Raw genomic sequence first — 14909 nt, forward strand, 5'->3', positions numbered from 1 at the left:
TTCTCGGGGGAAGAAGGCGCGAAACCAACTTTGATTCTGTTCCGATTTAATCTGACCATTTATATATCGTACACATAATGCAGGTAACGAATGGAATTTATGGATGGTGTTCGTCGGGTCGGGATGAAGGCAAATCCGTCTATGGATTGGTCGTGAGCCGGCTCAAGTGTTCCTGCCGCGCCTTTTGGTGCTCGCTCATGCACTTTTGGAAGGCGCCCACTTGATTCTGGCACGCTCGCCAGTCCTGATGCTCGGCCATGCAAGCCTGCAGCGCCTCGTGTGGCCCGGTGCAGCCTGTGCGAGAGATCATCCGCTCAACGGGGTCTTCTTCTTCGCTAGCGTCCGACGTTGTCGCCTTTGCGCTTCGGTCGTGACCAGGGGGCGATGTCATTCTCTGCGGAAAGGTGCCGTTGCCGTTAGTTCGTTCTTTAATTTCTATGCGGATGTGCAGATAGCGACGGCATTTCAAAATGTCCTCTTGCGGTCAGGTTATTAAACATCTCAGCAGGAATTTCATAGCCGTGCAAAAATACACCTATAGTGCTAAGCAATGTCATTGAATGTTGCTGATGTTTTATCACAAATTATATAGCTATGGGCCAAAAGGAATGTACACAGTAAGAAAAAAAACACATTTACTTAATTAAACACATTTAAAAAAAACACATTTACTTAATTAAATCGAGGCAACAGATTTTAATCAATAATCAATTCAACTCCAATATTTATTATAGCCTGCGGTGCTCAAGAAAATGGATGGAAGGTGCGTGTAATTAAACCGCGTGTAATGAAATTAAATTATTTTTAACAGCACTATTTACACATTCAAATGTATTATTCATATTCGATATTTTTTGTTTAGGCCCTGATTCCTTTTTTCTTCTATTCAAAGCTTCCCATATTAAATACATTATTATTAAAAGTCCCGTTTACATTTCAATTAATGCTTGTAACTTGTTGGCTCATTTGACTGAGTAAATGCGACGGTACTTAACGTGATTAACGTTACTTGCAAAGCTCCAGTTAAATGTCACCTTGTGTCCAAGAACGAATTCCATACCTTATTTTTTCTCCGATTGATTCCGAGTGCCCAATAGTCATAGAAAACTCCAATAAAGTCACGATCGCTCCATTTTAATACTATTTATATTAAACGAAAAATAAAACAAAAAACAACTACAGCATAGAATGGGGTTGCGTTTTTTTTCTTGGACGGGGGAAGCAATTAGGTGAAGGACCAAGTGTAACCGTCAAACCGTTCCTCTTTTCGTAGACTATCAGCAAAATGCTCATATTTTAAGAATATTGAAATGGCTGTGGTTTTAGCTCGTACATAATATGTTGGCAATTTATTTTCACGGGGTTGTACTTAATTAAGGAGTGAGATCGGTTGTTTCGAAGAAATAGCTGTGGTTGCAGTCAAATCATTCCCCCTAAGCATGGACACAATTTAAGTTACTAGAAAAAAAACTCAAAAGTCTCAACGTATGGTAGTATTTTTTTATTCTTAAAAATATAGAAAATATTAGCTGTGCTAATACGAGCGAGAACGTGCTGTTGGAGTAAAACAAATGAGTGAGGAGGAGTGCGGTAGTCATATGGTTCCATATACTTCCGCCAACGTGCTAAAAGTTTTGCAGGTACAGTACAATTTAAAAGTTTGTGATAGAATTAATCATGTTTTGTGTGCAGCTGTAAATAGTTTATGTGAGAAACAACGTGTTATTGATGCAATGAAACGGATTAACAATGGGTCTGGTTCAAAATTTTCCGTTTAAGTAATTTACTTTTCACCAACAAAATCATTCAATACCCAAAATATATCAATGTTAAACAACTTTTATTCGTAAATGTACATGTCGAGAATGTATGTTAATCCGAAATGACTGACTAGTGTTTTTTTTCCCCTTTCAGCTCGTATGTCAAATATGCATTGAGCATAACAAGGAGAATGGCAAAGATGACTTTAAAGCAACAAATATGAAGGTAGTGTACCTAAACAATTGTCCATTAAGTGTTGTCTTGTACGTAAATGTCCACCTGGGGGCAGCACGCAACAATGGGGGCCGTTACTACGCATTGCAATTGAACAAACCAAGCTGACTCAAATGTGCTGTTTCAGTCGGCAAATCTGTTTCATAGATGCACATTATATTGGGAGAAATTTGTCTAAAGCCGAAAGTTGTGTAGGCCATTCATAAGTTCAATGGTCAATTGTGTTGACTATTTTATCTCCAAGCACCAAAAAAAAGTGAGGTCACTACAAATGAAAACATCAGCTGCAAGATCGGGATAAATTGGTGCACAAAAGAACATCAACTGATTTTCTGATTGTACTTATGAACTGAAAAAAAACCTCATGTGCTCAAAAAAGACGACAGGAATGGAAAAGGCGTCACAAAATGAGCCGATTGTGTTCGCTTGCACTTATGGCACACAAGAAACGCTGGCGTCTGACCTTGCATCCAAACAAAGAAACAAAAGCTGCGACTTAGGCTAAAACCTCGTTAATCTGGCCTTTGTCTTGTAATTAAGAGCTGGGAGCATCAAAGGTAGGCGTTGGCGTTATCAAAACTAAAGTTAAAGCAGGCTGGGTCGCCCGGAAAAGTGCATTCAGTCGCTCTTTGGCCTGAGAATCAAATCTGGCAAAATAATTTACAAATACTCATCGAATTTTTCTTGAAGAAAATGTGAATATTAGAAAGAGGCTTCAAGTGACTTCTCCGAGTTGACGTGACTTATTTGGTTATTGCATATTCCGTCTGGGGTTAAATTCAAGAAAGAAGTGGCGAGCTCCCAGCATCCTTTTGGATGAGCTTCAATGTCACCTTTGCGGATCTTGATGGTCCGCCGTGGCCTCATGAGCAGCAGCTGCGCCCCCATTTGTGTGTGAAGTGTGTAAATAACTGGCGGTGTGTCTCCTTCGCTGAGAGATGGAGGTCACGCCATCTTCATCATCACCAAAACGGCAGCTTTTGCATCCATTGCGCACACGCCAAACTCAAAGCTGCTCTCACACATTGCGAAATCCCTCACACACCGAAACCCAAATTCAGTTACTCTCACATAGTCTTAAACCCATTAAATTCCAAAGACATATTTTTGCCTTTTTGAAGAGACCGGACATTCCATTTTTTTTTCTTCTTTTCCATTCATATCGGTTTTGAAAGATTTTCAAGGATTCGCCTAAAGGAGTGTCTAAAAATTGCCGATACAAATGACACTAACGTACGCATCTCTATACCACTTAATGAACCAAATTATTGGATTACTTGATAGCAGCCATTTTTAAACCCCCCTTTAGCCAAATGCTTGCTAAGGCTCGGGTCATTTCATTTCCGATGGAGTTTGTCATAACTCATTTCTAACATTTCTAACAGTGAGACTCATGTTGCTGGAACTTGAGTGTCTGATTGAGGTCTGTTGGAAAGAAGCCTTTAATGGCATATTTCACATATACATACACAAGGCGCTTGAGCTACCAAATTTGCTTGCCCGATGGGCTTCTACTGTACAAACAACATGAGCATGCACAAGTAAAAGTCTTTTTATTTTGTGTGTGTGTGTGGTGTTTTTTTTAAAAAGTCAGGTATAGGCTAAATGTCTCTCAGTATAAATTAGAACTATTGTCATGTTTTCAATTGTAGATGTTAGCGTGTCCAAACTTGTCATTTGTTCTCCTACTAATAGCATCCATGAAACTCCTAGCCTACATTTGAACTTAGTTGCTTGACACCACAATGCCACAAGATGCCACCAAAGCTGTATTTCCAAACTGCGCACCAGGCAAACCTTTCGGCTATTAACAAAGGAAAGGATAAAAAAAAATCTGTAAATATTTGCTTGATAAAGCAAAATAGACAATCCTAATTATGTTATCGTAATGGAGATTTCTTTTGAGGTTTCTTGTGGAGGTGGGCTCCATTAGCTGTGTGATGCCTTTTCAAGTCTGAGGTCCTTGAGGATTTTGTTGATCATTTTCGAGCACGGTGGCGGTGTTATACGAAAGCCCGCCTCTTGCTTTCTGTAGACCTGGGCGGAGCTACATGGTAATCACGCCGTAATCACTCTACGGCCACCTTTTTAGGGCCTTCATACTCAGACACACGTTATTTTTACTAACTGCAGTTTTTCTCAGAAAATAATTGTCCTTTTGTTCTGACTGATAGCAGTGCGAGTACAAGTAATTGTCGAGTGGTCACTGATCCCAACAGATAGCACCAGTAATTTTGATGCAAACAATCTCCCGCCAAAAACAATGGCAACTCATTTGAAAGAATGTAATCCAACGTGGCTTTCTATGTTTCTAATTTGTCGTGACCAGTTTACGATGGTAAAAGTGCTCCAAGAGAGCTGTGGACACTTGTATGGGCCGCCGTTTTGAGGAGCCATATCTTGAAATAAGGGCATTTTTTGGCCTCGCCCATCCCCAACCTTCCTGAATCAGACCAAACCCCGACTGCACATGCATGGCATGATAAAGAACGACGCAAACACGGGGATGTCTTGGCGAGGCATCGCACATGTCAGCATGCAGGTAGTTTGCCCGTGCTCTTGGGCGCTCAGACGGCCACGTTGGCGAGCCGTGAGTCCGAGTCCTGCTCGTAGCGGTAGTGGTAGACCTCCATCTGGTCCCGGCAGGCCTCGCGGATGTTGTCGAGCCAGCGCTTGATGCCGCCCCGGTTCAGGTAGAGCACCATGAGGAACACCAGTCCGATGAGGGCCAGCACGATGCCCAGGAAGACGTAGGAGACGGCTTCCAGGTTCTGGTTCCGGCAGTCCACGTCCTGGGCGCGCAGCCTCTCCAGCGGAAGCCCGCGCCGCTCCCGGGGTTCGGCGCAGCGCAGCAACGCCGCATCGGGGCACCGCGAGGCGTTCTTCAGCCACCAGTAGAAGGCCTCCAGCTCGCAGGCGCCGCAGCCGAAGGGGTTGCGCGCCAAGTAGAGGCGCGCGCGCCGCTGCCGCTCCAAGGCGCTCACGTCTTCCCGGCCCAGAGCGCGGATGGAGTTGTTGACCAGGATCAACTGGTGCAGCGGCTCGAGCAGCGCCACCGAGCCGGCCAGCGGCGCGCCCCGGAGCCGGTTGCCCGCCAGCTCCAGTCGGTGCAGGGCGCGCAGGTGGCCGGCGCCCAGCGCGGCCCACAGCTGCGCTTCCGCCTCCACCTCCACCTCGGGGTCCAGGGACTCGTTGAGGCTGAGCGCGCGCAGGTCCCGCAAGCCCCGGAAGGCGTCTGCGGACACGCGCGCCAGGCGGTTGCGGCTCAGGTCCAGCGCGCGCAGGTGCGGGAGCCCCGCGAAGGCGTCCGCCTCCACCGCGCGGATCTCGTTGCCCGACAGTGACAGCGTGGCCGCTGCCTCCGGCATGGCCGCCAAGGCGCCGCGCCGCAGGGTCGTCACGTTTCTGCCGCGGACGATCAGTGTGGACGTCCACGCCGGGACGCGCGCCGGCACGCCCGGCGCCCCGGCCCCGCAGATCACAGTGCCGGAGTCCCGGGAGCAAGCGCACGCCGGCGGACACGCGTCCTCCGCGGCGCCGCTAGTCAGCAGCGCCGCCACGCAGCCCGCCAGCGCGCACAGCCGCGTGCAGCTGATGCGCGGCGTCCGCATCTCGGCTCGGCTCGTGCGTGTGATGCTCTCGTCTTTATCTGCTCCCTCGTGCAGCGCGGCTCCTCCGTGACGTCACTGCGGGCTGCCCGCACTTCGATACTGCACTCCCAAGTAGTTGCATATACGATACATTTTGTATTGTTGCCTGTTTGACTGACACTCGTGCTAAATGTATTATTTCTGTAAATCCGTTTTGCTAGGATGACTTTTCCCTTTTAATTCATGCTGTTCTGTGATTCTCGAACGCTCTCACGTAACCCCCGAAATGCCTGAACCGGCTTTCTGCAGGAATAAGCAAGTCCAGTTCTGTGCTACGAAAGAAACAATACATGTTTCTTTTCGAATTTGGAGCTAATGAATTGGAACATGAAACAACTTATTGCTTTTTGTGTGGTTACACAAACAGTATGAGCTTTGCGGATGCTTATTCTCGTTGGTGACACGATCATATTGATTTGGGACGTTCCATACCACTCTTTCGACACCCCTGCCAGTACGAGCATGAGTATAGTCGCCGAAACCAATGAAAGTGAAACAGGAGATGATAGGACTTTTTCTTTTTCGAGAGGGGGGGGTTGCCACACACTCTCATGGGCAATTGTAATTATTCCGCGTTTGTGATGGGGGGGGTTATATTTGGAAGGGGGCTCATTCCACTGTCAACACATGCGGTGGTGCGGCAGAAGATAAGTGTGCTTAGGTGGGTCTGGATGCAGGCGATAAGCTGGCTCAAACAGCATAAAGCAGGCGGCGTGACAGGAGCTCCTTGTGCCATGTGACCTCAGATGATTGTGTAGTCCCCCCCCCCCCAGCCATCGACCCCCTTCAGGATGGCCCGCAACTTGACTCTCAGCCGTTGAATTGCTGCTGGCTAACAGCCGTGACCTTGGCCGTCACGTCTGGACGCTTTGCTCCATTTTTTTTTTGTTTGTTTGTTTGTTTTTTTTTTGGTTGCTTCTTGTATCTTGTTGTTTATTGACATACTTATATTCCTTGTTATAATGATGGATATACATCATTTTTTATACCCTATCATTGGTATACCTTTCATTATTTTACCTTGCCTTAAATCATTAGTATACCTAATCAGGGCTGCATCACAAATATATCTTTTTTTATGTTTTGTATTATTACCAACTAATAACTTGTTTCAGCCGTTCAAAAATGGGGGTAAAGGGAAGTTGCCTTAGGGTAGGTGAACAGGCTTTTCTGAGATGTCAGGAAATGTAAATGAATGCATTTTGATGACATGTCGGGAACTAAGTATTTTCAAATTAAAAGCAAATTAATTGGAACAATAGGCGATGTTGGTAGGTGGTGTTTTGCGACTCCTTTGCAAAGCATCGTATGGCTTTATTTAGTTACATTTTCCACAGATGGCCTTGTCATTAGTGAGGCGATTTTCCGGTTATTTAAAGCTGATGCAATGTATTTGTGTGGACTCTCACTGATGTTATTATGAGGCAAATTACGTAGGAACAAATCTGCTGTCGCTTGAAAGCCCATTGTCTAACTGTACCCTTAAGTCATCATAATGCCAATGTCATGGTTATGGCCTTGACATCATTTTCATTAACTTTCTAAGTCATATGACCTTAAATCATTATCTTTTCATTTGACATCATAAGTTTAAATATTCCATCTAATAATTTATTTATTGGGGGCCCTGATGATCACGACGACGTTAATTTTAGCTCCACAGAGAAAAAAAAAAATCCTGCCTGCTAATAAATTGGCGATCATCTCCTTCCCATCCTCCTCGTCCATCACCGCAAACGTTCCTCGGCTAATGGCCGAGTATTTTCAGCAACACGAACGATGCCCCGCTGTCGTATTTCATCACATCTTCCGAGTCGGCGCGGGGCGTTCAAGGACGCTCCCCACCTTCACAGGGTGCGCGGCGGGTGGTGTCATATTTTAACGTGTTCCCGTAAGTCATTGAAACATTTTGCCCTGCCGCTTTCACCCTGGCGACGATCGGCAATCAAAAGGGGTGTTGAATGACACGTCACATTAGCATGTCGACACGGTTAGCAATTAGCATTGTGTGCATAATTGAGCTCGACGCTCAATCCATTGAAATTGGAAAGTTCCGGAATCATTTGCCAATCCAATTTATGTTTTTTTTTAAGCCACAATCAAGTCCCCGAAGCAAGCAACATCTGATTGCATCATTGCTTATTGTTTATATTGTTTCTGTTAGATTAAGGGAACGATAATTGACTTTGCTTGTTGCCGTGAACCCAGTAATGTTGATGCTGATTTATGGTAGGCCCTCTATGACATTTTGCATTATATGTTAGCCTTAAGCTAGATGCTAATTGATGGTAGTCCCTCTATGGCATTTTGCATTATATGCTAGCATTAAGATATCTGACGTAATGCTAAATTAAAAGGTTTGCGTCTACTTTTCGGGTGCATCATTTTCTTTTTTGTTGCAAGCGTTGATTTTTTTTTTGGCGGGGTCAATTTTGCAGGCTTTCACTTTGGGTTGGCGTGGAACGTATCCCCCGTGTGGAACGGGACTTGGCCGGCTGATCTAAATCCGTCAGCGCTTGTAAATAAAACAAAGCATTTTGTGCCACGCGGTCGTCGTGGAAGGAAAAATCCGCACTTAATCTGCACTTTGGAACTCGATCCGGTTCCAGGCGGTGTCTAAAAGCGCTCGACCGCCGTCTCCCGTCTCGCGCTGACTCGGCCGCGTGTCACCGATACGCCGGCGCGTCCTCGCCGCCTTCGATGACCGCGCTTCAGCGTTTTGTCATCCGATCTGCTAAAAAGAAACCCAGGGCTCCTTCGTCTTCACGCTGGGGGGGTTCAGGCGGTGGAGGACTTTGTACAGACGGTAAGAAAGAGGTGACCTCCTGAGGGGCATCCTCTTCATTTGTGTCCTCTGTTGCGTCCATTGCAAAGACCAGGACGTCCCACGGATTGGATTTAGTTTTAGGATCCGGCTAGATTGGAAGGACGGGCCCTATGGTGTCTTTGCGCAGTGTCTTTGGCTTCATTTCATTCGCATGGAAATGTATACTTGCTTTCAAATTTTTATTTACCACGAGCTGTACGGAATTTTTGTAGGGCTAGGACATGTCAGAAACTTTCGAGACTATAGCGAGATCCTAATTTACGGTAGTCCCTCTTGGGGATAATTAAGAATCTGGAAAAAAAAGACTTATGAAGGCTCAGCGTGACGCAGATCCTCATCAACATTCTTCATCCCGCAGCGCGAAATGGAATTTTAACTTTTTATAACGTTCAGAATATTTTCAGGCAGGCGGACCGGCGAGAGAAAGGGAAAATGGAATATTAGATGGCACGTGGTTATCTATGGACGCAAGACAGCATGAAGCGTCTCCTGTATTTGGCTCAGTTTGATTCATGTTTTTGCAGAGGATATCACAAGATTGGCCGCTGATGCTAAGCTAAGAAAAGATGAGCATTTTTCTAATGTTGAGATTTCTTGTATAGCAGAGACATACGGATAGATGGACACACAGATTCTTTGCAGAGGATAAAGAAGATATGTCTGTCATGTTCAAATATGTCTTGCTTACATTAGATGCGACAAGAATTTTTCAAATATTTGATGTCCAGCTCACAAAAAAATTCCCAGAATTTCTGGACCCAGAATTGTGTCCCAATTGTGTCAGAATTGTGTTTCATACAAAATCAACCACAATTTTTGGGAACTTAAAAAAAACAGGACAGGGAAATCGGGTCCTTTTTTTTTTTTTGACTCATTTGGGTGAACACGTCATTCACCTTATCAAGACTTGAGGACCATAGGATCGTAACTGGCCTCATTTCAAAATATCGGCAGCTGATATCGCTTTCGTCTGCTTTCTTGGAGCAATTGTAGGATTTACAAATTAAAAGACGATTTAATATTATTTTGCGTATCGAAAAGATTCGCGTTATTGGTACTCGGCAATGGTGCCGAGTAGTTGATAACCCTAAAACGAAAAGTCCGACCCTGCCTTGAAACCCTAATGTGTTTGAGTGCAGGATGATGAGAAAAAAATGCTCCTCAATTTGAATGGCCATTAGCTGAAGCTAAGCTAAGTACTAATGGTGGCGTTTGGCCCAAATGACTAATTGATGGTGGACGGACAGGCGACACCGCCTGCCGCAGCTCCGTTTCCAGGCGCCGCCGCCGCCTCCCGCTTTCTTGCCATCCTCCTTCCTCATCGCAGGGGGGGCAGGACAAATGGGGGGGGGGGGGGGTCATATCTAGACATGTTTGCAAATTGTCACAAACAAATTGTTTGCCAAAATGTGCAACTTTTTTTGTTGCACAAATAATGTAGGATCTGTTTGGGTGATGCTGCAGATTGGGCAAAGTCCCCCAGGGCACTTTTCTTCTCCATATTTTTTCTTGATGAGTTTTTTTTTTTTTTTTTTGTCGGTGTGTCACTTTTTGTTCTTGTTTTCTTTCTGTCCCCCGAGGTAGGCAAAGCAGCAATATCCTGCCTGGTGTGGAGCCAAGCAATAAGCGTGGACACGGCCACCGCTGGCAAAATGAAAAAAAGATTTGCTGAGTCAGTCACGAGGTGAGCGCCCCGGGTCGTGGCGTGCGCCAATCTCTTTTGCACACTTTGTGTCATATTTGGAATTTTTGGCCAAGTGACGTCACGTTTTTTTTTTCTCGTTGCCACAGATGACATCCAAGTTTTCATCTTATTTAGCTTGTCGATATTTACTATGTGATGTTAAGAGCATTTCAAAAAGTGTTGTCAAACAAGCAATTGTTCAGTGTTGTCCAAATTGTGGCACGGGTGGCATTTGCGTCCCACCACGCCTTTGTCAGCAACCCGCGGCATGTCCTCCTGAGAGCCGGCCTATTCATATGTCCACTATTGTGTCCCTTTTGTCTCAGCAAGACGCATGAGACATGATTGGAAAGGACAGGGTGTCCTCTAATCAGCACGCGAATACTTGAATACATCAGAAGATGGAGACCAAAAACAAACGTCTACTACTGTGGACATCAGGAGGACATGGGGCAAAAAGTTACATTTGACACAGCCTGCGAGGCTGGTTCACCCCCACCCCCCCCCCCAAAAAAAAAAAAAAAAAAAAACGAAAAGGGTGTTGGTGGGCGCAATGACAAAAGGGGGTTGTCCCCGCCCCCCCCCAAAAAATGGGTGCCACTAATAAATATGACCAATATCATAACGTTCGGACAAAATAATTTAGATAAAGCAGGTTTTTTGTTTTCAGGGATATTTTTTTTGAAGAAAAAAATGGTCATTTCCCAACAAACACAAAAAAATGATGCAAGAATGTTTTTGCATACACACACTTTTTAAGGGGTGTCAAATATTTAAGATAAAATGCATATTTTTCAAAAATGCTTATTTACAAAATAATGCACATTGAAAAAGTTGAGAAAGAATATTTTTTAATCAAAATTTTACCATTTTTGACAAAAGCTTATTCTTATTATTTTTTGCTTATTCTGTTCCAAACAAAAACTGTGGTGCTGACGTGAGTTGGTGGCTGCTGCATGAGCTAAAAAAAAATGGAAAAGTTCGGTTTCCTTGAAGCTTCAGGTCTTTGTTAGTGGCGTAAACAGTCCTCCATAGCCTGCAGTTCCTGCACTTCAGGGCAGAGGGCGCCACAATGCAGGCTAAGGAGGCGTCGCGCCTCAGGGATGACGGACAAGGCCGACGCTCTCGAGCCGCTGGAAGCACGATGTCACAGCATCAGCACATACACACACACAAAATGTTGGGGGGGGGGACTCACGCATTGAAGTGCAGCTGCGCCAGCTTGGCGACCTGTCGCCCCATCTCCACGCTGTCCCCTCCGAAGCGAGCCACAATGGCGGCGCCACTGCGCTCCAAATGCTCGGCTGCACGCGACCAATCGCCTGCGTTGAAAAAGAAAAGAAAAAGTAGGCTAAAACACCACCATCAAATTCAATCAATGCAAATGTGTCTATTTCAACTCATTCACTGCCATTGAAGACTTGAGACAGAAACAAAACAACTTTTGTCATGCCAGCCAGTATTATTATTACACGTTGGACAACCACTGAGGTCAACAAATAGAGAGAAAACAATCAAAACATGAAAAATAACTCAATAACCAAAAAGGAAGAATGATTTAGTGACCTTTGGCAGCGTGCGCCCTTGCCAAGGCATCCTCGGTGCTGCCGTGGAGCCGATGAGCGCGCTCCAGCGTCACGCCCGCCCGGCACCTCCGCGTCCGCGAGCTCTCCAGCAGAGCGGCCGCCTCGTCGGCTTTGTCCATCTCCAGGAGACGGAGCGCCGCGTCCAAATCGCGTCGGGCGTCCCGGAGCATCTGGCTCAGCCGGCCGCCGGACCAGGTGCGGCCGCACGAATCGCACCGATGATCGTCACCGCCGCAAGGCTGATGGACGGGCCGTCGCTCAGTGAAGGCGCGCAAGAGACAATTCCTTTCAGCCTATTCCGTTGTGTCCGCCGTCTCTCAATTTTGTCTCAGCAAAGTGATTTGCATCACACAAGCCACACCCTTGGCAGGGCAGTTATGTCCTCCAGAGGACACTAGCCACTTAGTGGACTCACTCCGAGTCCTCACATGGAGAACAAAACCAATTGTCCGCTGCGGTGGACACAAGCGAATATGCTGGCTTTCAGGAGGAAATGACATACCAGAAGGGCAGTGTTGCATCGGGTGCACACAAATCCCGATTGTCCCTCTCGCCGTCCATCGTCGCAGGCCGCGCAGTCACACCGGAAAAAGTACTGCTCCAAGAGGAGGCGCCGTCGCTCCCCGACGTCCATTCTGCCACTGTGAGGCCCTGAAGGCAAAACCGCCGTCAAATTCATCGCTGTCTCGCAATGATGGGAAAGTTGGCCTCACCGTAGCAGTGCGCGACCTCTTGGCCGGCGTCAATTGTTCGGGCGGCCCGCAGCGTTACGGCGCCGCCGGCTCCGAACGTCAGGCTGGTGTTGGGCCGGCACGAGTGGTTGAGGAGACTCAGTGTCGGGTAAACGGCCGTGGCGACCCGTCTTTCCTCCGCGGACTGCACGGGAGCGTCTGACAAACCTATAATATTTTTTAGGAAACATTTTGAGGATGGATTGATTTCAAATGAGAAGTTTCACTGGCAATTCATTTGAAGGTTATGTAAAAAAAAAATTATTGTTACTTCTGGCTGGTGTCATCTACAAATTGAAAATGAAACTTTTTTTTTTTAACTTGTGGCAGTGAATACTCCATTGCATTATGGCGAAAATTGCTATGTTTTTAGCATTTCTGCTCTAAGTAGGTATTCGCAAGTACATTCAAACCTGCTTCTTGCAGTATGATGACGGCTTGCGCGTTGCATCGCAGCTGCAGCAGGTGCCTGAGCGCCGCACCACCCAGAAGTCGCCACTTGCCGTCCTTCTCGCCGGCATCCACGGGACCCGTCCCACCAAGCTCCAAGTGCAGCGTCGCCACGGTGACGGCGCACAAGAAGCGCATACTTGCACTGTGCCGCTCCAAGTGGTGGAGCAGGCGGAAGACGGCCATGTACGCCGGGGTGGCGGCCTCTTTGGCGGCGGCGCGGATGTTGGCCGCGCCCGCTTTGAGCGCCACCCTCAGTGCCAAATGCGCCAGGACGCCAGCAGCCGCCAAGCGGGCACCTAGCGAGCACTCCCGGCGGTGGTGTTCCTCCCAGGCGGCATCCCTGCAGCGGGCGCCGCAATAGCGGGCGTAAGAGCACCCCCCGCACGGGATTGGTCGCCATGTCGGCTTTAGACACGCGTGGCAGCGCCGACGCTCCGACCCAAAGGCGCCGCCGCTCGCTACAAGGACCAAGCCATAAGGCCCCTCGCTCAGTATCACCTCCCCCGCCGCGATGGTCTCCGAAGCCACCACGTGGCGACCTTTTTCCGGGCTAAAGCGAACGCTCACTTTGGGAGACATTCCTGACCGCTCGTCTTGGTCCGCGCCAGCGCCGGAGGACGAGAGGCGCGCCAGGCATTGCGCGCGGCGTTTCTCTAACTTGTGTGAGAGAGCTGATGGGTAGCCGCTCCTTTCCGCCTCCGACATATCATCGAGAGCTTCCTGGGTGTGGTCAAAAAAAACAAAAAAACATGGTTTCAATACCCATTTGCAAATAGGTTTGAAAAACTTTGCCAGTCGACTTCATAATGACACTTGATTGAGCGGCGACCAATCCACTGTTAGCTTCTCTATTAGCGTCTTCACCTGGTAGCTCTGCAGGTGGTAAAGTGCCGCAGAGCGGTTAGCGTAGCATAGAGACAGCTGCTCCGAGTTTTCAGGGGCCAGACATATACCCTGTGGTGGTGAGAGGCGATTTGTACGTACTCATCAAGGTGGCGGGGAATTAAAAAAAAGAAGCAGAATGGAGCAACCTGTGAGTAGTGCAGTGCTGCCTCCGTGTACTTCCTGCTCTTGAAGCTGCTGTTCCCTCTTTCCCTGCATGCTGATGCCTCACTTGCATCTTTTCCTGTGTGACCATGTCCTTCCGCGGAGATACGCTGCAAAAACTCCACGTCGTCCTGCCTGAAAAAAAAATCAAGCATCAGGCTGTATAACAATAATCGCCGGTATATATTCTTTATCCTCTTCAAAAATGCACTACAATTGGAGCAGTCTTCACCGCTATTGTGGGGTGTAATTTTACACCCAGCCGCAAGATTTTGTCACACTGTTCAGTTTGACATTTGAAAGAGTGAAAGTGAAAGAGTGAAAGTGGGTGGTGCCATAGTGAGTGAGCATGTCAAACCTATGTACACGTAGAATGTCTAGTGTTATGCTGCCCCCTTGTGTACACATCGGAAGTAGCAGCACAATGAATGTAAGCGTGAAATCATGTCCAAACAAATTTTGCACAACGAGCATGAAATACTCACGTTGTTACACTCAGGGCACTTTCAAAGACATCTTCAATTTTGAGATGGGACTTAAAATGTTCCCGGAACTCGGGTTCGAGACCAGCCCACTTCTGAGCAACGTGCTCTTGCCATGGAATGCACGGAAGATCCATTTTTAGGTCAAACAAAAGTTGGTTTACATGCTGCAAAACACACAGTCGCTGCTAATTTGCGTCATTGTCACGTGACAGTTCCTGGTAAGCTGTCGCAGTCGTACCTTCAAAACCAAAGCTAATATCGCCTGAATCGATTTCACTGTGGTTGTTTTATGTGTTTAGATTCAATATCAGTTTCGGATTGCTTTGTTTACATTTTTAAATGTGTTATTAGAAGAGTTGTATTTGTATATATCGTAGTCGTATGTTGTCTTTAAACCTTTTATTTATTTATTTTTTCAAACGAAACATGCGATATCCGGTCAAGACGCTAG

General features: G+C 46.8%; 3 protein-coding genes and 1 long non-coding RNA gene across 4 annotated transcripts; 1 reads left to right on the top strand and 3 right to left on the bottom strand.

Annotated features, from left to right (window-relative positions):
* Positions 1-29: 29 nt before the first annotated feature.
* LOC148408374 (uncharacterized) lies at positions 30-1236 on the bottom strand. The gene is made up of 2 exons (XM_088439988.1): positions 1061-1236; positions 30-394 (listed from the first exon to the last, which is right to left on the bottom strand). Exon 2 carries the CDS (start codon positions 389-391, stop codon positions 140-142), a length of 252 nt encoding a protein of 83 aa, XP_088296114.1. The 5' UTR covers positions 392-394; positions 1061-1236; the 3' UTR covers positions 30-139.
* A 10-nt stretch (positions 1237-1246) lies between these two features.
* Positions 1247-10164, top strand: LOC148408375 (uncharacterized). The gene is made up of 3 exons (XR_015868507.1): positions 1247-1640; positions 1915-1986; positions 10057-10164. It is a non-coding gene; the product is annotated as an uncharacterized LOC148408375 (long non-coding RNA).
* tpbgl (trophoblast glycoprotein like) lies at positions 3420-5627 on the bottom strand. Its single transcript, XM_088441029.1, has one exon. It carries the CDS (start codon positions 5604-5606, stop codon positions 4563-4565), a length of 1044 nt encoding a protein of 347 aa, XP_088297155.1. The 5' UTR covers positions 5607-5627; the 3' UTR covers positions 3420-4562.
* An 826-nt stretch (positions 10165-10990) lies between the features above and the next one.
* smyd4 (SET and MYND domain containing 4) lies at positions 10991-14663 on the bottom strand. Its single transcript, XM_088440062.1, has 9 exons — positions 14459-14663; positions 13958-14108; positions 13791-13880; positions 12887-13646; positions 12456-12641; positions 12245-12393; positions 11723-11981; positions 11355-11478; positions 10991-11289 (listed from the first exon to the last, which is right to left on the bottom strand). The coding sequence occupies exons 1-9, from the start codon at positions 14590-14592 to the stop codon at positions 11166-11168; spliced, it is 1977 nt and encodes a 658-aa protein (XP_088296188.1). The 5' UTR covers positions 14593-14663; the 3' UTR covers positions 10991-11165.
* Positions 14664-14909: the final 246 nt, after the last annotated feature.

This window comes from Hippichthys cyanospilos, chromosome 18, assembly GCF_059441005.1.
Source record: "Hippichthys cyanospilos isolate Australia breed blue-spotted pipefish chromosome 18, RoL_Hcya_1.0, whole genome shotgun sequence".
Taxonomy (NCBI): domain Eukaryota; kingdom Metazoa; phylum Chordata; class Actinopteri; order Syngnathiformes; family Syngnathidae; genus Hippichthys; species Hippichthys cyanospilos.